Raw genomic sequence first — 22,778 nt, forward strand, 5'->3', positions numbered from 1 at the left:
GGTATATTTCCAATTCCAAATATCATGTCCAAATCTAAAACCAAGCATTCTAACTTTGAGTTCAGAAAGTGAGATCTCAATAATAACTTCTTAGAAAGATTATTGCAGTTACACTTGAGCGATAGTGTTCCCCCCTCTTCTTCCACACTGGAAGATCTTGAGTAAGTAAATTCACTTCTGGCAATTTATTTCAAACATACTGATAATAGATCGCTCACCAGGTTGTTGAATGGACTAAGATAATGGATGTGCAAGCACTTTGGAAAACACTATATGCGTGTCAGATATAAGTATGAATGTATGCGTTATATGCACATGCACACACATAGGTATATGTGAACTTTCTAATTCAACTCATACTTTACATGCACACATACATTCACCCATTCCCTTCTCTTCCTTATAGTTAACTAACAGTGTCTCATCAGGGGAAGAAAGTCAAATGTCATTGCAAATTGCATCTCCTGCTCCCATTCCCTTCTCTCTTTACAACTGATGGCTCAATTCACTCTGGAAGTCATGGTCACTCAGGTTTCTGCTTCTTCCCAGTATAGTATGGAATACAAACAAGCCAGAAATGACCAGTTTTTCCAGCTTAGATTTCACCTTTCTCTGTTTCACTTCCTTTTCCTCTCTGGTGGGTATTCTTGTTTTTAATTTTTATTTATTGATTTGAGAGAGAGAGAGAGATTTGTTGTTCCACTTGTTCATACACTCATTGGTTGATTCTTGTATGTGTCCTGTCTGGAGCCTTGGTGTATGGGCACGACACTCTAGCCAACTGAGCTACCCCGGGCAGGACTCTGATAGGGATTCTGCAGAGTAGTGAAGCAGTCGAACATGATGATGGGGGGATGGAGAATTCATATCATACATAGTCAACTGCAATATAAGCACTAACATCTAGTGTTCAAAAACATGCCCTTCCAGAGTCGTTCTGTCTCTCTCTCTCTCTCTCTCTCTCTTAATTTTAGGGATTGGTTAATTAGTTCTAGAAAAGTAAAATTAGTTCAGGGTAAAGTCAGGCCCCTTTTATGACATGGGAATCCCACAAACCTAGCTCCACCCCTGTCCCGGCTTTCTTCTGCTCCACTCCCCACAGTGAACCTGGTGCTTAGCCCTACTGGCTTCCCAACCCTAACTGCCATGGGATACACCTTGCATGTCATAAATAAAATTCAGTGATATCTTGCTCATGATACTGCAAAGCCTGGAATGCTCTTCTCTTCTCCCAGTACTTCCTCTTTTCTGCCTGGAAATCTCTCTATTGATACCCAACTCCAATGATGCCCCCCTCCCCAGACAAGTCAGAATCATTCACATCACCTCATCTGTGTCCTCCCAACACTCTGTGCACAACAACCCCTGTGATGACCATCAGTGAATGCATATTGGGTGGAAGGATGAAAAGAGGGTTGGAGGTAGCCAAACACTGCTTTACCCTACCTTCCCAGGCTGCCGAGAATCTTTAAAACCAGACCTAACTAGGCTGCATTCTCAGCCAAACCTGAGATGGGGGAGGGGCTATGTCATGCCACCCGTGGCTGCCTGGTGGCAATGCTGTTTCTCCAGACAGTGCTGCTTCAGCAGTTAGTACCCCTTCTTCCTGGTGCTGAGTGGAAACCAAAACGCTTCCTGCAAAAAAATAAGAAAATTTATGGGCCTTGTCAGACTTTCTAAAAATTGATACAACAGCAAGTTGAGTGGACTCAGAGGATGGGGTGTAGAAATGAATTTTTCATTTATTCTCTAGAAAGAGAGCTATTTTAAATTTGCCAGGTATGATGTATGTTTTCCTTCCTCCATAAATCAACTCCCCTCTGAGGAATTTTAGATCTATGTATTGATCTGCATGGCCATCGTCCCTCACGTCTTTTCTCCATTAATCATCGAGTAATTTCCAGGAAAGGATGCTCACAGAGGTTGTTCACTCTCGTGCTTTAAAGCTGTGAGCAGACAACCATGCTTCCTGACCAGGCCAAAGGCTACCCGTTCTATGGAGGCCACTCGCTGTGAGAATAAAACTCAGTGACATCTGCACTACTGATCGACCCCAGTGCCAACAACTGGCACCTGCCCTTTCCGGGTAGTCCTACAAGAACAACAGAGAGGAAGACCAGCCCTGGCATTCCCAGCAGCAGTAGGTCCTAGGAAGGTGCTAGGCAACAAACTGGAGTCCTTACAAAGAGCGATGGGGTTGAAGAGCCAAGAACCTCCTCCCAAAAGTCCAGGTAACAACTGGGCGAGACTTGGGTGTCATGAGGTGCAGGAAAGATGTCACTAAATCTTTTCTTCAGCACAGAACCTTCCACAAAAAATTTTCACATAATCAGACTGCCTGAAATTGTACCAATTAGAGGTTCATTTAAGAGCTAGTGGCTATGAATCATTCATACATTGGTGTCATTTAGATTCGGTACATTGTTTTTCCCTTAATGCATAACTACAGTCAACTAGTTTTCTCTTAACACGGAACCACTAAAAGGAGTTTTGAAGAAAGGAAGCAGGCAGAAAGAAGGAGGCAAAGTTGGATTTGGAGACCAGGCATTAAGCAGGGATAGGAATGCCTCAGACAAACACAATCAGCAGGAGTTTGCTCAGTGCGAGGAGAAAGGGAGAGCATGGCCACAGGCACCGGACTCACAGTCAGAAAGGTTAGAGAGGCCAGGTGTAGTGCCCAGAGGGGCGGGGGCAGCCAGCCTCACGAGCACCCTGTCCTGGAGAACCTGGTGGACAAGGGTGAGGAGGCTGGTGCACAGCAGCCCCAGTAGAGCCATTAGGATATTGAAATTCAGGCCCGCAGCCCCACATTCTGAAATGTTCCAGAATTCAGAATCTTTCAGGTTTTAGAAATGCAATAATACTGAGTAGATACCATATAAAGAGCCTCATATCAGTTATGAAAGAACATGTTGTTGCTTTTTGGATTTCAAATTTGCAGATACAAGTGCGCACAATCCTGAGAAGCAGATGTGGTGCCATAGGAAAGCCCTGGCCTTGTAGGCTAAAGGCTGGGGATTTATTTTATCTCTGCCACTCACTAGCTCAGAGACCTTGGGTAACCCAGTTATTGCCTCTGAGCCTCAGTTTGCTAACCTGAAAATGGAAATAATATACCTCAATTGCTTGTTAGGAGGACTCAATGAAATAATGGGGATTAAAGTGCTTTATAAAGTGCAAATTGCCATTTGAATTTAAGCTACTATCATTCATAACACTATCAGGAAAATGAAACAAAAAATGTACATAAAAGTGCTTTATTTTGTAAATTCCATAAAAAGTGGAGTTGTACTATTATTGTGAACCTCCTACCCCAGAAGGGGACCTGGCTTCCCAGAGCTGAGAGGGTAACCCTTGCTGCGTAGCCAATAGAAGCCTTCTGCCTTCAACCCTTCTGTCCAGCTTCCCTCCTCCAGTCACTCCCCACGCTGTGACTGGTTCCTAGTAGAGGACCAATGAGAAAGGCAAGGAGCCCTGCTGAGGGTCCTGTCTAGAAACTGATGCACCTGCCCCAGAGGGCTTCCCAGGGAGAGGTGGGGCAACCTGCAGGGCAACTGACCCACATCTGTCTCCTTTAAGGAACCCTCTGTTAGCCATCGCCCATCAAGGTCCCTGCAGCCTGGGGCAGTCAGGGCACCTGGGCTCAGACACCAGCCCTCGCCTCTCTGAGCCCTGGGAGCCACAGCTGTGCATTTAGAGTAATGGTACCTGCCACAGTGGTTGTGGAGAGAAATCAGTGAGGATGTACTTGGAAACCCTTGATCCGTGGCAAAGCACGACTCAAACGTGAAGTCATGTGTTATTGCTGTGGGAAGGAGGGAGATGCCAGGGTAGCTCAGAAGCAGAAGTTCCGTGGTATTGAGATTGAGCTGCCAGAGTTTGCTGGGGAAACCAGACCCGTCCCAAGCAGGCTGGGGCAAGCAGGCTGCAAAAGCATCGCAAGCAGGCAGACTTCTCTTCCCTGAGCCCGGACAGACCATTCCAAGGTACTGTTGCAAGTGAACGAGTGGAATCCTCAGCCCCTTGGGCATCACATGAGTTATTTTCTGTCTTCTGTTCTGTTGTGCTTTGTTTTGTAAGCCTGGATTTTTCTCAATTTATAGATTTGACTTTTATGTGTGTTACTGAGCCCTGGAAAGCTAACAGCATGGCACTTTGCAGGATTGATGTTGTGTGTTTTAACTGCAAGCCGCTGAACCCACAGCACAGATGTGAATCGACTATTCCCGAGCCCTGCTCTCAGGGTGCACGGCTCAGGGCTGGAATGGGGTGGTGCCGGAACCCCGACTCTCCCTGACCAGACCCAAGTCTGAAATTGAGCCTGTGTGAACACGTAATCAGTTGTGTATGCACCGAGGGTCTCCTAGCATTTTCTTATTTGTGAGTGACTGACTTCCCTCTGTAAACTAATTATTATAAAGAGAAAATGTTTCCAAGAGACCTCACTTGTAGAGACCAAGTCGTGAAATTCAAGGTGTGGCGGTCTCGGAATGGTTTGCTGCTGAAGACTGTGATGCAGAGATAAATGGCTTGTGCTTGTTTTTCACCTCCCCATCCCTCCTTTTACGTCCCACTGTGCTTCCTGCTGGAATACTGCGTTTCTCGCAGACCGAAACAGGGATTTCCTCAAAGGAAATAGTGGCTAAAAATCGGCTCTTTTTTCCTCTTCCCCATGGAATCCCTGCATCACAGAACAATTTGACAAAGACCACTTTTGCTGTAAAACAGGGATTAAACACATTTATATTTTCTTTTGTTTTAATTTGAGAGTTAATATGCACAATATAGTATGCATGATTTGAACTATATATTTTCCTCTACCAATGATGCTGGGACAGACAGGTTGAAAATTTAGGAAGCGTACAAATCATATCCATCCCCAAAACGTCTCCTAGTCTATACTCAAAACTTCATCTTTAGATGTCTTTTTTGTCTACATAGAAGTTTCTTTAAGGAGAAAACAGACACACCTCGTAATTATCACTGCTTAATAGTGACTTCATAACTACACAGGACACATCTCATATATTATAGAACAATGCTTTACTAATATTCTTAGCTTCGAGATGTAACCACAACTCCAGATACTGTATAATAAGATCCTAAATCAACTGCACCTGCAAGTGGGGTGTTAGGACAACCTAAATAAATTACCTGGGCTTTCCTCCTGCTTTGACATTTCATTGTGACTGTTTTTAACATTGGACTGAGGCCTTGGGGACGGATGGCATTTGGCATTTTCTTGGGAAAACAAATTAATGACTTGCATTGTCTCTCCAGACCCAGGGGGCAGGCTCTCCTCGCTCCTCCCCCAGCCACACCATCAGCAGGCCCATCCCCATGCCCGTGCGCTCCGCCTCTGCCTGCTCCACCCCGACTCACACACCTCAGGACTCGCTCACAGGGGTAGGGGGAGATGTACAGGAGGCGTTTGCGCAAAGTAAGTGGCTTTATTTTCTGTTCTGTTCTGCTTTTATGTGACAAAGAAGTCACCACAGTCTGTCAAGTGGTCTAAAGCCATGGATATTCTAGGTTACTCCGTGGCTTCCGTCAGAGCCTGGCCCAGGAGTGGTTTTAGGAACTCCGTAGGCTAATCTGTCCTTCACCATTTTGCCTTCCTGCGGCTTCTATCGCCCGGTTCCATTTTTTTATGACTCTTTGCTCATTCAGGGAAGGGAAATCCTTTCACTAAAATCTCAGGGAACTTATCAAAGTAACGAATTTTTAAAATTCTGGAAGATCTTATTTCCCGCTTTCTTCTCATTACATGAAAGCCAACTGGAGATTGAGATTGAACAATTCAGCTCTTAGCCTTAGGTGATGGAGGACAGTTAGTCACTTTACAGACGCCCCAAGAGCAGAGTCACTGTGCGGTCAGACTGGGCTACCCCGTAGGCCTCTGTAGTTAACGGAGCAGAGCAAGGAGTGCGGGGAGAGGACAGGCTGCCTCCTCCCACTGGCTGCCTCTTCCATTTACCCACGCAAGGTGGTCGGGAAGGGGACTTGTCCCGAGGCAAGCGATTTTACTCATCTGGAAACATTTTAACACGTTTTAAAATTTTTCTTGCCGTTATTTTTTAACTGTAGGAAAAATTAGGAAAAACATCCTCCAGCAGACCGTCACCCTACCAATCTCATTCCTAGAAGTAAACACTATTCACAGTTTGGTCCTTCTCTGTGCTTACATATTAATGTATAATTAATGTATATTAATGTCTACATTTAAGTGTTTGTTTAGACACATGCTCTTTATTTTCACACAAATAAGTGCATGCTTATTTTGGTCTGTGATTTGCATTTTCTTTAAATTGGCAATTTGTCATGGCACCCTTCCATGTCCTCACATATAGATTCAAGGTAAAGAGAAACATTTTTGACTACTAGTTTTAAGTCACAAAGAAACTAAGTCAAAAAAATTTTTTTAAATAACTTTTTTAATATGAATAAAATCCTGATATAGAAACATGTAAGGAAGCAAAGACTCCTCACCCATTGTGTGTGGGAGACAAACACATTTTACTGGGTAAGGATGAAGCATTTTCTATTATGAGGGAAAAGGGAAGATTCATATTAGTGCTTTTACTTCTGAAAAAGAAAATAAGCTATGCAAAATAACTTTCTTTTTAATTTTTAGAAAGGCAAATGTCCTTTCTCTAAATCTTACTTTAAGGACATTTTTTTTAAGATTTTATTTATTTATTTACCTTTAGAGGGGAAGGGGAGAGGGAGAGGAACATCAATGTATGGTTGCCTTTTGTGCGCCCCCTGCTGGGAGTTGGCCTGCAGGGAACAGGCCTGCAACCCAGGCATGTGCCCTGACTGGGAATCAAACCGCGATCCTCTGGTTCGAAGGCCTGAGGAAATTTTAAATCAGTTTGAACTTTTTATTATATGTACTGTTTTATCTAACTTTGATTTCTTTAATTTTCATGTATTTATTATGTTACTTATTTAGTTTTACTTTACAAGAAATGTCAGAATGAAATGTGGCCTCGTTTACAAAGAGCTTGTGCTGCATAAACTCATCTGTAAGTCAGGCATTTGGAATCTTGAGCCTTTTTTTCCCCAGTATTATGATGATTAGCCCTCTGTCCCATCTCAACCTTGCCTGGTTCCCAGGCCAGCCCACAAATACCCCTTCAACCCTGAGTGTGCCTGAAACATCATCCTAATTTTTCTCTACCATAAAGAAGCATGGTCTAGCCCTGACTGGTGTGGCCGAGTTGGTTGGGCATTGTCCCACAGAGCGAAAGGTTGCCAGCTTGACTCCTGGTCAGGGAGCATGCCTGGGCTGCAGGTTCAGCCCTGTTGGGGTAGAGGGGGGTGCTTACAAGAGGTGACCCATTGACATTTCTCACATCTATGTTTCTCTCCCTCTCTTTCTCCTTCCCTTCCCCTCTCTCTAAAAATGAATAAGTAAAATCTTAAAAAAAAAACAAAGTAAGAAACATGATGTAAGTTCCAGTTCAAGGTACCAGACAGACTCACATCTTTGTCCATGTCTTGGCAGCCAGAGCAAGTATCTTCTCCTCTTTCCCATATTCTGGGGCATTCAGTGCACAGGGCTCCCAGTCCCAAGAGGAACCTGTAATGGGAAGGGGACCTCTGGGAGGCCTGACCGGACACAGGGCTGTGTTGAGAGAGGTCCCAGTCCGGTGGGCTCAGCCACCAGGGAATGGCTGGAATGACAGTGGCAGCCGGGAAGGTGCAGCGCCCCCACCAAAAGTGGACCACTCACCTGTGTGGATTATTCTCAAGAAGAGTGATCACACAGGCTGGTTTACCAGGGTCCATCTCTACTTGTCACCCAGTCTTCTGGTTAAACCTCCCCCTTTCACTTGCAAAATTGTCCCAATTTGGACAATAAATTATACGAACCCCCATTGGTTGCCATGTCTTCCCACATCAGAGGTCACTGCCCTAAGCACAATGTACTTTTATTAAGGAAATGAACCAAAACACATCTAAACAGAAGTCTTGGAAGTTTTCTTGCTTTAGAATGACAATGGAAATGATAAACAGCATGACATTTTGGAAAAAGGAAGAGCTTTGATTTTTTTTTACTTATTGTCATTTGTTCTCCACTTAAGGTTCAAGAAGAAATTTAAGGAATGACTTACTAGTGGCAGCGGATTCCATCACTAACACCATGTCCTCTCTTGTGAAAGAGCTGAATTCCGGTGCGTCCCTGGTCCCCCTCACTTGTCTGCTCACTGCAGAGGGACCCAAATGGATTGGACTAGGGGCCTCTACTGGAAACCTGCTCATTATCAAATATGAAAAGATTTTTTAAAGATCGATGTGGTGTTTTGTTGCTATATTCAGATTTTTACATTAATGTTTACATTTGATGATGAGAAGACTATTAATATATGCTTACTGCAGGAGGTTTAATAATTTAGAAAAGAATGGTAAAAATATTAAAATGGACTTATAATACAAGAAACCAGATAGTCACTGTTAATATCTATGATAATCCAAAGTGACATTATACAGAAGTCATTTTATAAAGTCAAATGTTTTATTTGCTAATTCATACTCTGTTCGTTAGGAATCAATAGCCAGTTAGCTTTGCAGTATCTCTAAGGAAAGATGTGCCCATATTATAAATAGCACAAAATTGTACCTCTATTCTAATAATACTATACAGAGTTTTAAAGACTTTAACAGCGCAAATATTCAAATAACTGTCTTACCAGTTTCTAATGCATCTCATCTGTTCCTTAAAGTGCGCTTAGCAAGGTGTTTGCCTGGCAGGACTGTGGTCATATACTTGAAATTACAACAATTATAAGAAACAAAACTTCAGAATTAAAAGAAATCTGGATTTAAATGTCTTAATACCTCTATAATAAGAATTAAAGTAATGAAAATCGTTGCTTCTATTTTAGAATAAGATTACCAAATAGTATAAAAGTGACAGGAGTTAATATATCATGTTAATGGTGTGTACCCACTGCCCTAGCAAATAATGACTAAAAAGTTATTGTAGAAGTCTCAAGTATTGTTAGCTAATACTCTTATAATACTTTGAAACACTAAGTGAGTGTAATATGTTAGGTCTGTGCTTCCTAAATTAAAGTACTATTAAGCAAAAGTAACAGATTTAATAAAAACTTCTATAAAGGAGCAAAAAGAGGGGTTTTCAATGATTAAGGCAATAAAGATTCCTCATTATATTACTGAGATTTAAAAAAAGAGACTACTGTATAGAAAACTATTTTACAGTAATTCATGTCAAGTTTCAACTCTCATTTGGAATTGAAAGAAACACTTGACTTGCACACAGTAACTGGTTAATGGCTTCTGTAGCCCAGGTTGGTTTACATTAGGCCCAGCCCTTTGTTTGCCAGTCATAAAAACTCTAACAAGTCGTTATTTATTTCTCCTATCGTACCTCACAGAGGTGGGGAGTGAAACGGAGAGCAATGTGGATTCTGAATTCGGACGAACTCAGTTTGAGGATCTGGTTCCGTCACCAACCTCGGAAAAGGCGTTTCTCGCGCAAATCCATGCCCGGAAACCCGGGTACATTCACGGTGGAGCTGCCCCAAGCACCGTGCGCAGTGACCTGTGAGTATCTTCTGCTTGGGCTACTTTTCAGTAGCAGAATACTCTAGGGAACGTAGGAAAAAGAAAACATATTTGCTTCATTTTTTATTTTGAAAAGAGATGGTGCAGCTTCCTTTTCTGACCAAAGAGGAGGATGGGCTCTACATTTAAATTTGGCATTGTGACTTCCCCGCTCACAATTTCCAGAGAATATCCATAACCAAAACCAACCAGTACTTACTGGACACAGTATCTAGCACTGTACTGTCACCCAAGGTACTGTGCTAATTTTATTCAAAATATGATTTAAAAAAACATCACTCCCAGCCTTCCAGGACTCACAGACTAGTTCAGGAGATAGGTCATAACATCTTCTGAATTTTCTGTAGTTGCACTTGGGGGACCCCATGATGCTACAGGGGCCTCTTTTCAGGTTGGGATGAATATCACATATGCCACAGGAATTGAAATGAGTCCATCCATGCTCCACTTCATAACAGGGATATGTTCTGGGAGGTGATGCATCATTACGCAATTTCATCACTGTACAAACATCATAAAGTGCACTTAGACAAAGCAAGATGGCAGAGCCTACTACGCACCTAGGCTATGTGGTAAAGCCTATACAGCATGTCACCATAGATTAAATCTCATTAAAACATGAGATTGAATCAAGCCCAAGGGAAAATGATGCAATCAAAAGACAAAGTAAACATGAGACGTTTGGGGCTGTTGCTGCCATAGCACAGCATACTGTTTAACAGCACGCTTCTTTATAAGTAGAAAATAACACTAAAATATATAGGAAAAACAAAAACCAGTAACATAGTCATGTATTGTCATGATCAAATATTATATACTATATATAATTGTATGGGCTCTACGTTTATACAACGGGCAAAGCAGATTTGTTTACACCAGCATCACCACAAACACATGAGTAGTGTGTCACACTATGATGTGATGACAGCTGCAATGTCACTAGACAGCAAGAATCTTTCAGTTCCATTAACTTATGGGACCACCATAGTACATGTAGTTGGTTCTTGACCAAAACATTGTTATGCTGCACACAAGTGTAATCATTATAAAGAAATGCAATTTGGTTGGCTTGTTAAATATGTGTAAATCTGACTCTCAAAAGACATTTTGCAAAGGTTTTCACTCAATTAGGCTTCCGGTCCTGGGTAGGAGCCAGCAGAACCAGGAATGCCCCCACTGGACTTCTGCGATGCTGGGTCAGCTCTAAGTAGTCAGACAGAGGAAGCCAAAGCTGAAAGAGACAGAGGTGAACTAGGGCAGGGCTGCAGAGCCCAGCTTCAGAGGGAGAAAGAGTAAAACAAAGGAAGACGAGGATGTGGGGCCTATAGGAGAGTGAGGCGTGCGGAGTTGGGAGGACCAGAGGTTCACCGAAAGGCTGGAAAAGGTAGTGGCTAACCATTCAAAAAACGACAGAAGAGTGATGAAGCTTAATGTGCAAAGCACCGCAGACGAGTCTACAAAAATAAACTGGCTGTTTTAAGGACCCAAAGAAGAAACTAAACAGAGGCCTTTCTGCTGTTTTGGCTCCCAGGCCAAGCAGTGGGTAAAAGACCAGAAACAATGAGGAATTAGAAATAGACATGCTTTGAAAGCAGCTGGGAAAAGGTAGAGCACAAGATCAGGGCAAGACCGTCATAACATAATTTAACGTGGCAGTGGGCTGCTGCTTTTAATCGTAGTTTGCTCTTTTGTCCTTTCCTCTATGATTTAGAATTACTCGATTTGTTCATTATTCAAAATGATGAAGTTATTTTCATCACTTCAGTCTGGTAAACACATATCTGTTTGGCTTTCTATAATTAAGCATTCACATGGTGGTTACTTAAAAATTTCTCACTCCAATCCTAAGATCCAAGACTGTGGCTAAAGCCACCTCACTCTGCTGTCACAGTCTGCTGGTGGCAGTTCCAGCTTCCAATACTGCTGCAGGAGTTGGGGAGACAAAGTTCATAGAGGCCTCACAGACCTGTTTATCTTGACCCCAAACCTCTAAAAATAATGAGAATGTGTTGTACAGATATAAATAAACATGAGCAGTGACATTTAAGTTCCCATCCAGAAACTTCCCCTTGACTAGTCTTTGAATTTTAGGGGATATTTTACTATCTCTACTATCTAAACATGTACTGTGTTTTACCCTGAGAGAATTTTAGTCATATAATTTAGGCAGTGAATTTATGTTCTAAGAACTTTATATATACCAGGAGGAATATATGGAGAAAGAGTCACACAACAGTGAGCGAGGTCATTCTTCTATGTTTATATCACAGTGAAATTGGACACTTTAAATGGATTTCTTAGATTAAAAGCTAGCATAAATTTTTAAGGTCAAGAGCTATGGGTTAAAGTATCAGCCTCCCTCACACTGATTGGCTGGTAGGCTGAGACTGGATTCCAGGATGAAATAAAGCATGTTGGCGCACACGCCTGCACACGTGCACCACACAGAGAGGGTTAAGTTATGAACAAATGTCCTTAATTTTTATTTCACTAGAGGGCTCACTTTCCTTATAGAAAGTGTTCTTGGATTCCATTTAAAGAAAGCCACCAGATTAGGAAAACTGTATCTGTCTAAAAGCTAAGCCTGGCTTTTTTAAGACTGACAAACATTTCAAGGGCAACTTGTAAACCCTAGAAAAATTAAATGATCAATGATCACCAGAGAGCTGTAGAAAAATCACCTATGAGAATACGTTGATTATATATTTCCCTAAACTTCCAAAGATTTGGGGGTTTGGGGGGGTTGTTTGTTTTTAAGTTTTATGTTAGGTAACAGAAGATGCTGAGTTGAAGTGAATTGAAGTGAAGAAGTGAATTGGAGGAAAAAGTAGATGCGCCTCCCAAACTCCATATGTGGTTTATTCCAGGGTCACAGAAGATGGGGATCCCTACGTGCGGCCCGAGGATGAGAACTATGAGACCGACTCAGTCCGGCAGCTGGAGAACGAGCTCAAGATGGAGGAATACCTGAAGCAGAAGCTGCAGGACGAAGCCTACCAGGTACCGGGAACCAGGCCCCACTCCACCCACCACCTCTGCTCCAGCCCCTCCGAGGCTGGCCTCCTACATTACTCAAAAAAAGTCAGAGCCTTCTCCTGCCTTCCACCCCCCCTTTCTGGAATATTCTGACTACTTAGTCCATGTATTCTAGACACTAAAAATTTCAAATACTTCTTATAGCTGTCACTCACCATATATTATAAATTCTGACCTGGGAAGTGCAAGGAGGCCCCTGTCACATCAGCAGAAATGGGGTGACTAACAGTCCATCCTCCTCCAACACCATCAGGGAAGATGCTTTTTCTCATAGATGGAAAAAAGGTGCAGAGGACAAGGCATGAGGACATCGAATGAGCATAAATCTCTCTCCTCCCTTGACTCATTTGTCCTCAGCCTCCCTCCCCATATCGAATGTAAATAGTAGGCAAGTGACAAATCTCACGAAGAAGTGTTGGGGGGAACATAGGCTCCAGGTTCAGCAGAGTGTGGATGGACAGATTGTCATATATACCGGACTATATTAAGCCATCTGAGAATTCATTCAACATACCATGCAATTGGGAATAAGTGTAATTAGTAACTCATCCTAAAGGGAAACCATTGTCCCCAAGGAGACTGCTCTAGTGCCATATTTGTCTTTCTTATATGTTTCCTTTCCCTGTAATCCATCCATGTTTTCTTGGTGTGCTCGGATCCAGGGATGTTTGCCTGTTTGAGACCAGCCACTACCCAGGCCCCAGTGGGTTATTTTCTCATCAGGCTTTCTTTTGTTTTAACAACCACATTTCAGAAGCAAGTAAAACGTTGGTCTAGTTATACACAAAAACAGCCGGAACAACGGCTTTACTGCATCTGTAGTGCTGTGCTTCAACAGTGCAGAAAAGGTCAAAGTCCCTGAAGTACAGACCCATGGAGAAGGCTCTTTCTTCGTGATTTCTGTGGCCCGTCTGCAGAAGAAAATTAGCCCGGATGAAGCTGCCAGGGTATCTCTGGGAGCTCCAAGGGACATTCCATACGTAGCTCATTTGGTTCTGCCACATGGAGAGACAGAGATGTGGTTAAACAATCCATACTCTGGTTCATGCTGACGAAGGCACTGTTAGGCCTCCCTCTTGGAGCTCATATCAGTTTCTGGATTTGGGTGGCAACAGTTACTGAAATTCTAGGGTTTATTTTTTTAAATGAATAAGGAATTTAACCATGTATGAGTGAAATGAAGGTAAATTCTATTTATAGCTTAAGATCCAGTTGGTAAGTCTTAAGCTGCTTCTCTCTCACCTTTCCTTTCCATGCCCAGTGACTTCAGAGAAAAGGGGCAGGAGAATATAACAGCCTGAGTGTCCCCATGCGAGACAAGTGCCCTGGAGAACGTTGAAGCGATTTTCCTTGACTGCTCTTTGAGCACACGGTTGTTTCACGGATCAGAATGCTACTGTCATTCATTGGCATCTCTCTTTCTGTCTTTGTGCATGGCTTCCAACCAAATAATTCACCAGCTTGACTGCATCACAGACTTGACATGTCACCTTTCTTGTTTGTGTCCTTTGTCACCCACAGGTCAGCTTGCAAGGTTGAATACAATATCCTTTTATCACTCTCCTCTCAAGTAAGTACCCTCTCATTTAGGAGGAAATGCGGCCACCGTACACCGAATTCTCATAACCTGCAACCCTAATTCACAGTCACTCTGTCAGGTGTTTCTCTGTGATAAAATAACCCTCCTTCCCTGCTTTTGTCAAAGGATCATCCCCGTCTATGGGGTATTTCATTACAATCCAGTGGAGATTTGGCAAACAACCTTGGGACTTGACTTTATAACTCTGTTAATTAGGAAAAAATGGCACAGAAACTTCTATAACACCAGATGTGCCCCAGAAATATGCTGTGGCTATTTCTGTGGCAGAAATACACAAGGCCACATCGCTAGTCCCTCCAAGCACCCACGTTTTAGCCTCTCTATCACCTGAGAAGGAAAAGTCCAAGCTTGCTCAGCACTCCCAGAGATGAGTCAGCTCCTTAGTCATGCTGTCCAAAAGGCCAAAGGTATGTCCTTAACAAGTGAAAGCAAAAGCAAAAACCAAAGAAGCAAAACATGGAGGAAAGCTTCTGCAGCCTTTTATTTTTGGAATAGCTAATTCAAGTCCTTGGCGGAATTCAGGCGGCTGTAACAATAAAAGTATCATTTAGGTGGCAGGTGACCCTTTCCCCCCCGAGGACCCGCCTACGTACACAGAAGGGCCTCCGTAACTTTCTAATGGAGAAAGAACAGCAGTTGACTGGCAGGATCACATGAGGGTGATAGTCTGAAGCTTAGGCTGTGGACTCTAATAGACCTGGTTTCATATGAGAGTTTCACCAAATTTTAGCAGCATAACCTTGGACAAATTATTAAACCTCGATGAGCCCCCATGCCCTCTGTACAACATACACAATAATGCCTACATCATAGAGCAGTTGTCTGCACTGAGATATAGTTTTTAAAGAGCTTAACATAGTGGCAGGCACACTTTAATTTTAATGAGCACACTCATACATGCTCGGTTCTGTGCTCAGGGCTTTATAAGCAATTTAATCGCTGGAAGCTGCTGTAGTTATAATGTACGTGTATAGTCACCCCCAGTACTCAGAACTAGCTTGCTCCCTCTATTTTTAATAATCAAGGCTAGGACCTAGCTATGTGCAATGATTCGATTCCCCTACAGCTAACTGTCCCATAAGTCTAGATGGTTTCTCTGGCTCCAGCTAATGGCCACTTAGATGTCCCTCAGTACAGCTCTAAGCAAGTAAATCTCTCACAAGTTATTTAGTTTCACTTGTATCTACTGTTGTTACACAGCATTTTCCAACCATGGAGTGAGTCCCCTGAGTCTGGCTGCTGAACTGAAAAAAAATATATATATATATATCCTAAATGGCATAAATTAGTAAAGAATACATTCAAGCTCAAACACTACATACCTCCTGTCTCAGTCCTCGGGCTAAGATTAAGCAAGTAAAAAATTACAGCATAGTTGCTATTATGATATATAGTTTTGGAACTATTAGGCCCTTTTGGTGTGAACAGAAGGAGCTTGCTGACCCCACTGTGTTCTGCTCCCCTTGGACTGAAGAAGGCTACACCTGATACAGCATAATGTGTCAGTGAAAAAAAATCTCAGGAGCCATTTCTGAAAATATTCTCCCCAGTTATAACAAATCTAGTCCCAAAGGAGCAAGCTTTTCCCTTTAATAGCATTTTCTCTCTCTTAGCTCCAGCAATTTGGTTTTGTTCTGCATGTTATTTAAACAACAGTAGTTACTTAGAAAAATATTTTTAAAAGCCCAATAAATTATCCTTGATATAAACCCAGATAAAAAGTGGCATTTGGCTCTTGTACCTAAAAGCCAAATATTTCAGTGCTCTGAAAGTTCTTAGGCAGTTTTTTATCTCCAGTACAAATTTGGCAGTAAAAAATTAATGCAGTTGTGGCCTCTGCCATTTAATGCATCCTTTATCCACCTGGCATTCCACGGGTCTCTAAACAGGAACCAGCCTGTTACTATATCAGCCACTCAGGCAAAATTCATTTAAAACCTGCTAAAACCCCGCAGAAGCTAGTGGCTTCTCTTCTTTGTAGCTAGTTTTATCATACTGTAATTTTTCTTGATGTAGCCAAGAAATACAGCTGAAATTTTAGAGCAGTTTGTGGTACTGAAATCTATTTGTATGACCGTCTGACTACACTGCAAGGCCAGATATTATCCCAAACTATATGCACCTCTGATCCAAGTGTCCTAAACCAACTTCCTCAGCTCCAAGTCGATTAGGGTGCCACCAACAGAGCCCGTGAGGGTCATGAGGTGGAACCCATCATCTGCTCAAAAGGAGCCTTGGGCCTGTTTAAAAATAAATATGCGCTTATCAACACAAAACCAATAAAACCTATTTTATTGCTTTTCAACCAGCTGCTTTGGAAGAAACAGTGCCCATAGGGTAGGCAGTCAACTTTGAGTACAACAAAACCCCCTTTCAACCTACTCAAATCTTGGATTCCTCCCTTTTCCATCCCTCTGGCCACATGGTCTTTCACTCTCCTTGGCCAGCCACAGCTAACTTCAGAAATTGGGGGACTTGAAGATCAAAAATGGATTTAAACAATTTTTAATTAGCATGGTATTCTGATGGTGAGTCAGTGTGTTCATACCTCCTTGTCCAAAGGACAGCATCACACTGCTTTAACCTTTCAGATACCCACTGAGCAAGAGACTTGACATGAGCATTTTTGTCCTCTCTTTCAGAAGGTACAATAAATAGCACACCATGTCCCAGGACATTTGTTCCTGATTCTCAAAGGAAGGGAGCGGGGGGAGAGAGAGAGAGAGACAGAGAGAGAGTGTGTGTGTGTGTGTGTGTGTGTTGGGGTAAAGGGGGACCCTTAGCTTCCTAATTCTGATTTAGAGAACAGTTTTCATCTTTAAAAAAAAATCACACATTCCTTATTCCCAGGCAAACTATAGTCAGACAGATGATGAAAATAACATGAGAGCCGATGATGAAGGGGAGCGCTGCACCCACCCACACAGAGGAGAAGACAGCAGCCTGGCAGCCACCTCACCGGAGAGAGGAGCCACCACACGCAACCGCTCCTGACAGACCCCCTCCCCTAAAGACATTTTCCACTGACTGTAGTGCAGCTAACATTTTGTTCTAAGATTTGTAGTTCATAGTTGAGTGTGTTGTAAAAAAGGAAAGAAAAAAAAAGACCTCGGTTCACAGCTCACTTATCAACTACATCTGTAACATGGCTCATCCCTGGTTTAAAACGAACAAAAGACCCACAGACTGGAAACCCACGCTGCTGTGACCCACGACGGCAGTGTTACTAAGCATTTTCAATCTTTGCACATGATATTGAACCTGTTCAGTTTACAATAACAATACTAATACTGTTTATAGCTAGAAGTTTGATTTCTGAATTCTTTGAGATTTTAGCAAAACAGTTTATTATACAGTGTACATTTTTTTCCACAGCAATTGGGAAAAAACAACCACTTGCAATTATTCTTGACCCTGACGGATTTGGTTCCTGGGTGTACAGACTCAGAGCCCAGAAGCCAAGAAGGGTCCTTGGCCTGCACTGTCTGCCGTTGTCTCCAAGTCTCTGCGAGCAGTGACTTGAAGCAAACCTACCGGGGAAAATGCAGTCTCTGGGGCTTCTTTCCAACTTGAGGTTGTTTTCTTTCAAGATATTCTAGCAAAGCAGCCATAGAATTTAGTGTAAATACTTTTTCCAAATAGATGTCATATTCAAAAACAGACAGCATTCAAATTCTATAGAATCTAGTTTTTAAAATCAGCACAGATCTTCTTAAAAACTGTGAACTATGTTTTGAAATAATCGTTACTAAAGCTGTTTATAAACCACAGGTGCCATAAGATCCCCACACGGACGAAAGTGATCTCTGCTCTTCCACAGCCCTGTCCCTCTCGTTCTAGCTTTAGGGAGCATGACTCTAACAGCACCGCTCATCCACAAGTTCCCCTATCAAGTTGTTTGGAGGCCTTCAGCTTTCATTGTACAGGCTTAAAAAGTGCGCTTGCAAAAATGTTCACTCTCCTTTTATTTCTGAATGTTTATTGCCTTAGCTGGCTACCTGGTATTCTGCATGCAGCCTTCTGTGGTCACGTGAAAGGAAACAGCCTCTGCTAAGTTGAATTGGGATTTTGCACTCAGGGAAAAGCTGGCGTGCAAAAGAAAGGTCAAAAAGGGAGAATGGAAGACTCGGCCAATGGTCCTTTATGAGGACCCTTTTAGGGGAGTGCTAAAGACCTCCCTTAGGGATTCTTGGGAACTGAAAAAATAACCTTTTTCAAGATTTGATGAAGTAAAAATCCTGCAGCATATTAGATGCATTATACTAAAATTGGCAGCTTCTCTGGAACTCCTGCTGCTCCTTTAAAAGAAAGAAGAGAACATCCTTTTAAGACAATGTTTCTCAAAGTGTGTTCCCTGGACCAGAAAGCATCGGCATCCCCTGGGAATTTATTTAGAAATGCAAATTCTTGGGCCCCAGCCCAGGCCTACAGTAACTCTGGGTTGGTGCAGCGGGGCGGGGGGTTGGGGGGGTGGCACGGGGGGAGGTGGCAGCAATCTGTGTTTTAATAAACCCACCAGGTGATTCTGGTGCCTGCTAAAGGTTGAGAACCACTGCTTTAGAGTGAAGTTGTATAATAAAATCTCTGAAAACGCCTTATTCAAGATAAATAAGACAGGCTCTGTGTCAACCTTAAAACTTCAGCAACTTGTTTTGCTTCCATGGCTGGCCGCAACGTTCGCCCACCCCACATAGTTGGTAGTTAATGGGTACCCAGCTGACGGCAGATATCCTGACATCTTCCAGCTCCCTCTCCAGAGGGCTCTAAGATGTTCCCATCTCTGCATTTGGTCAGAAATGAAATCACATGCCTTAGGGATAGTTAAGCTCTTGGTTGGCATTAGTAAGGAGCCCATTCTACCCACTGACGCACTTAATCATACTTCCTTCCAGAGAACCAGTCTAAAATGTCCCTGAGAACAGGCTGACACCAAAGTGGCACAACTGCACAGTTCTCAGATTTTTTGCACAGATAGATTTTATTGCGGGTTTTGTTGGTATATCTTAATGTTCATCTCCTTTCCACTGCCCATCTTCTGTGAAACCGTACCTCTCTGGATGGAGCAGGTGGTCCCGGGTGCCTCGTACTCAGTACTTACAACCACTACATCCCAGCTACTTACATTGCTGTCAGCTCTAACTCATAGCCAGGTAGTTCTTGAACTCAGAACTCTGACCCTGCAAGTGGCATGCAGCCACTGACTGGAATGAGCTGAAGTCTTGTCACTTTGTGTCTCTATATCAGAATGTTTGTCTAAGGTTTGAACTGTTTTGCTGATAATCTTCCCCCTTGTTGTAGCTTTCATTGCCAACTCCATCACACGGTTTTTGATACCATCCTGCAAAGCCATTGCAAGGTCTCTAGAAACTGCTGCCGATGACCAGTTCCTGACTAACCAGCCACCTTTTCTTTCTCTTAGCTCCACGTCAGCACTGAGACCAGACTCAAGCACCCCTCTCCTGTAATCGAGACAAAATGGCGTGTGTTGTTTTGGGTTTTTGTGGTTTTTGGTGGGTTTCTTTCCTTGGCTCTCCAAATTTACTTTTGGGGCCTGTTCTAAGAGCAAACCCAGCATTACCTGTCCTGTCCATTAGGTACAATTATATCTTGGGGGGGGGGGGGTCTTTCTTGTTCCACAATGAATTGCACATGCATTTCCATCAGAGATGATGGCCTATTAATGAGCACTGGGCTAACACAGCCAGCCCTCCTCCACAACGCCATATTAATGGAGGGAAGGAGGAGGGTGAGATCTACTGTATGGGATTCAGGAATCAGTTGTGGTTGGTCAGGACGGAAGTCGGGGTAGGTTTGGTTGGTCAGAGGGAGATGTGCTGGAGATTGTGAAAAATGGATTCTCGAATGATAAGGCAGGGAAGGTTCATTTTGTAAGTAGTAATGTGAACTTAATTGCATAAGAGTGTGGCCTTTGTTGTGATATACTATGTATTTTCTTAGTATGCATGAGCCAAACTGTTGCATCATAATTTAGCACTTATGTCCGCTTTTATTTCAATCACCTTTGTCCACCCTTATTAGTTCTTGGCCGTTAACTGTAGATAAACATTGTAAATACGGCAACTTTTGGTTGCTGCAGTCACCTTGGTTTGATTCCGCACAAGGAGCCACAAACAAGAACTCCACTGTGTCCTCAGAAGAAAGGGCATTTTTACTTTTGAACCAAAAAGAGAAAAAATTCAGAAGCATTATATCTTGAGGCTAATTAACTGTAAGACATTTTTAATTATGACTACTGTAATTTGACAGCATTCAAAGTAACCAATTCAGAAACCCTAAATATTTCACAACGTTCATTGGTATTGTAACAAAACTACTATTGTATGGGGTTTTTGTATTACTGTTAAGTATTGTTTTGTGTGTGTGTGTGTGTGTGTGTGTGTGATGGGACCTCCTGGGGACATGTTATATTTTGAAGTGATTCAACTATTTAATTGTGTGTCTATATTTTGGAATGGAATTATTTCTTCATTAAAAATGTTTTTAAAAACACTATATCTTGTGTTCTTTACTCCATTTCAGTGAATCTTTCCTAGAGTAACATGATATCTGTCTGGTCAAAGGAGAAAGCCAAGTCAGTATTTGCTGCGTGAAGCAGGATCTGTCAATTGGGTATTAAGCAACGGAGGCAAAATATCTCACCTTTGGCAAAACGATTTTATTTTTAATGGAAATCTTGTTATAGTCAATATGGAGGGTCTGAGTCACTAACACCTAACATATTTAGTACTTACTTTATTTTTTAAATTTATTTTATTGATTACACTATTAGAGCTGTCCAATTTTCCTCCCTTTATTCCCCTCCACCCTGTACACTGCCTCCCACCCACATTCCCCTTTAGTTCATGTCCATGGGTCATACATATAAGTTCTTTATCTTCTACATTTCCTATACTATTCTAACCTCCCCCTGTCTATTTTCTACCTACCATTTATGCTACTCATTTATGCTACTTATTCTCTGTACCTTCCCCCCACCCCGATAACCCACTCCCCCGCTGATAACCCTCCATGTGATCTTCATTTCTGTGTTTCTGTTCCTGTTCTAGTTGTTTACTTAGTTTGTTTTTTTATAACGTTTAATTGTTAATAGCTGTGAGTTTGTTGTCATTTTACGGTTCATATTTTTTATCTTCTTTTCTTAGATAAACCCCTTTAACATTTCATATAATAAGGGCTGGGTGATGAGGAACTCCTTTAACTTGACCTTATCTGAAAAGCACTTTATCTACCCTTCCATTCTAAATGATAGCTTTGCTGGATAGAGTAATCTTGGGTGTAGTTTCTTGCCTTTCACGATTTGGAATACTTCTTTCCAGCTCCTTCTTGCCTGCAAGGTCTCTTTTGAAATATCAGCTGAAAGTCTTATCGAAACTCCTTTATAGGTAACTGTCTCCTTTTCTCTTGGTGCTTTTAAGATTCTCTCCCTCCTACCGGTCTGGATGAATGTTTCTTCTTTAACTCCTTGGTTGTTGGACCTCCATACAGTTCGATTTTCTGGCAGTTCTGGTTATTTTTAGTTTCTAAATTGTTGTTGTGCTTTTGGTTGTGTGAGGAGGCACAGTGTGTCTACCTATACCTCTATCTTGGCTGGAAGTTGACTTTTGTTTATTAATTAATTTACTCATTCAAAAATATCTGAATGTCTTCTTCATGTAAGGAAGTCATCCTAGGCCTTTTTGCATAATGATTGTTGATAATTATGCTTTGATCAGCACCCACTCAAGTGGACAGAGTTTAGTAGACTCCAGCAAGTTTCAGGTGTGAGGTACCAGCAGTGCAGAGGCCTACTGCTTACTTTATATCAGACACTGTTATAAGATAAGCATTTTATGTTACTCTAATTGATTCTTTGAATCCACAGCATTTAACCAATTACTTGGCAAATATGACATGCTCAACATGTTGAATTAATGAATAAATGAACCGGTGCCTTTTGTCTTGCTTGTGCTAGAGCTAGTCAGAAAGGAGAATAAGCACCTGGAGGTCAATGTGGTGACAGCAACAAGAAGCAAGAGTTCCAGGGAAGGGACAGAAACTCAGAGCATTGCCTGCCACTCCCTACATTCTCACTTTTCCTCTAAGGAGCTCTGTGATTCCCATGCAATGGAGTGTTGTATGTTTTCTTTGCTCAAGGAGCCAATTCCTTTACAGAACAATTCCTTTAGATTAGCAGAATCTGAGTCTGGCCCCAACAGTTCATGAATGGCATTTTGGTGAACTCTGACTTGGAGTGGTGCTGCAAGTCTGTGCTCGTGGATGTTTAGAGTATGGGGTTCATTTGGAGTCCATGAAAATGCTGTAAAAACTCCGAGGCACCAGAGACAGAAACCAAGAACCTTTGTATCAATTACAGGGGTGAATCCTGACCTGATATGGCCATTAGAGGAAACACATACTCCTTCCCTTTGGAGGCTGTACGTCCTTCGGTGCCTGTCCAAGTTTCTTTAAGCTGCATCTCAGGGCCTCATCCCTTCATCTCTTAGGGACTACAGTTAGCTGTGATCTCCCTTTCTCAATATTTCTCAAC

The 22,778-nt window shown here is 42.3% G+C and overlaps 1 protein-coding gene across 17 annotated transcripts in view; it reads left to right on the plus strand.

The window, feature by feature from the left end:
• The window catches only part of DTNA (dystrobrevin alpha), a 364,229-nt gene extending 343,826 nt beyond the window's left edge, over window positions 1-20,403 (plus strand). For 10 of the 17 annotated variants that reach the window (XM_037032686.1, XM_037032731.1, XM_037032679.1 and 7 more), the window contains 5 exons: window positions 5,281-5,440; window positions 8,091-8,180; window positions 9,405-9,573; window positions 12,462-12,594; window positions 19,650-20,403. In XM_037032686.1, coding sequence (XP_036888581.1) covers window positions 5,281-5,440; window positions 8,091-8,180; window positions 9,405-9,573; window positions 12,462-12,594; window positions 19,650-19,790 — 693 coding nt within the window. In that variant the 3' untranslated portion in view covers window positions 19,791-20,403. Of the gene's footprint in view, window positions 1-5,280; window positions 5,441-8,090; window positions 8,181-9,404; window positions 9,574-12,461; window positions 12,595-14,151; window positions 14,201-17,080; window positions 18,166-19,649 lie in introns of those variants that run through there. The other 7 variants (XM_037032750.1, XM_037032793.1, XM_037032871.1 and 4 more) reach the window with 2 other exon arrangements.
• Window positions 20,404-22,778: the final 2,375 nt, after the last annotated feature.

The sequence above is a fragment of the Sturnira hondurensis genome, unplaced genomic scaffold (assembly GCF_014824575.4).
Source record: "Sturnira hondurensis isolate 20B ecotype Veracruz unplaced genomic scaffold, ASM1482457v3 Scaffold0001872, whole genome shotgun sequence".
Taxonomy (NCBI): Eukaryota; Metazoa; Chordata; class Mammalia; order Chiroptera; family Phyllostomidae; genus Sturnira; species Sturnira hondurensis.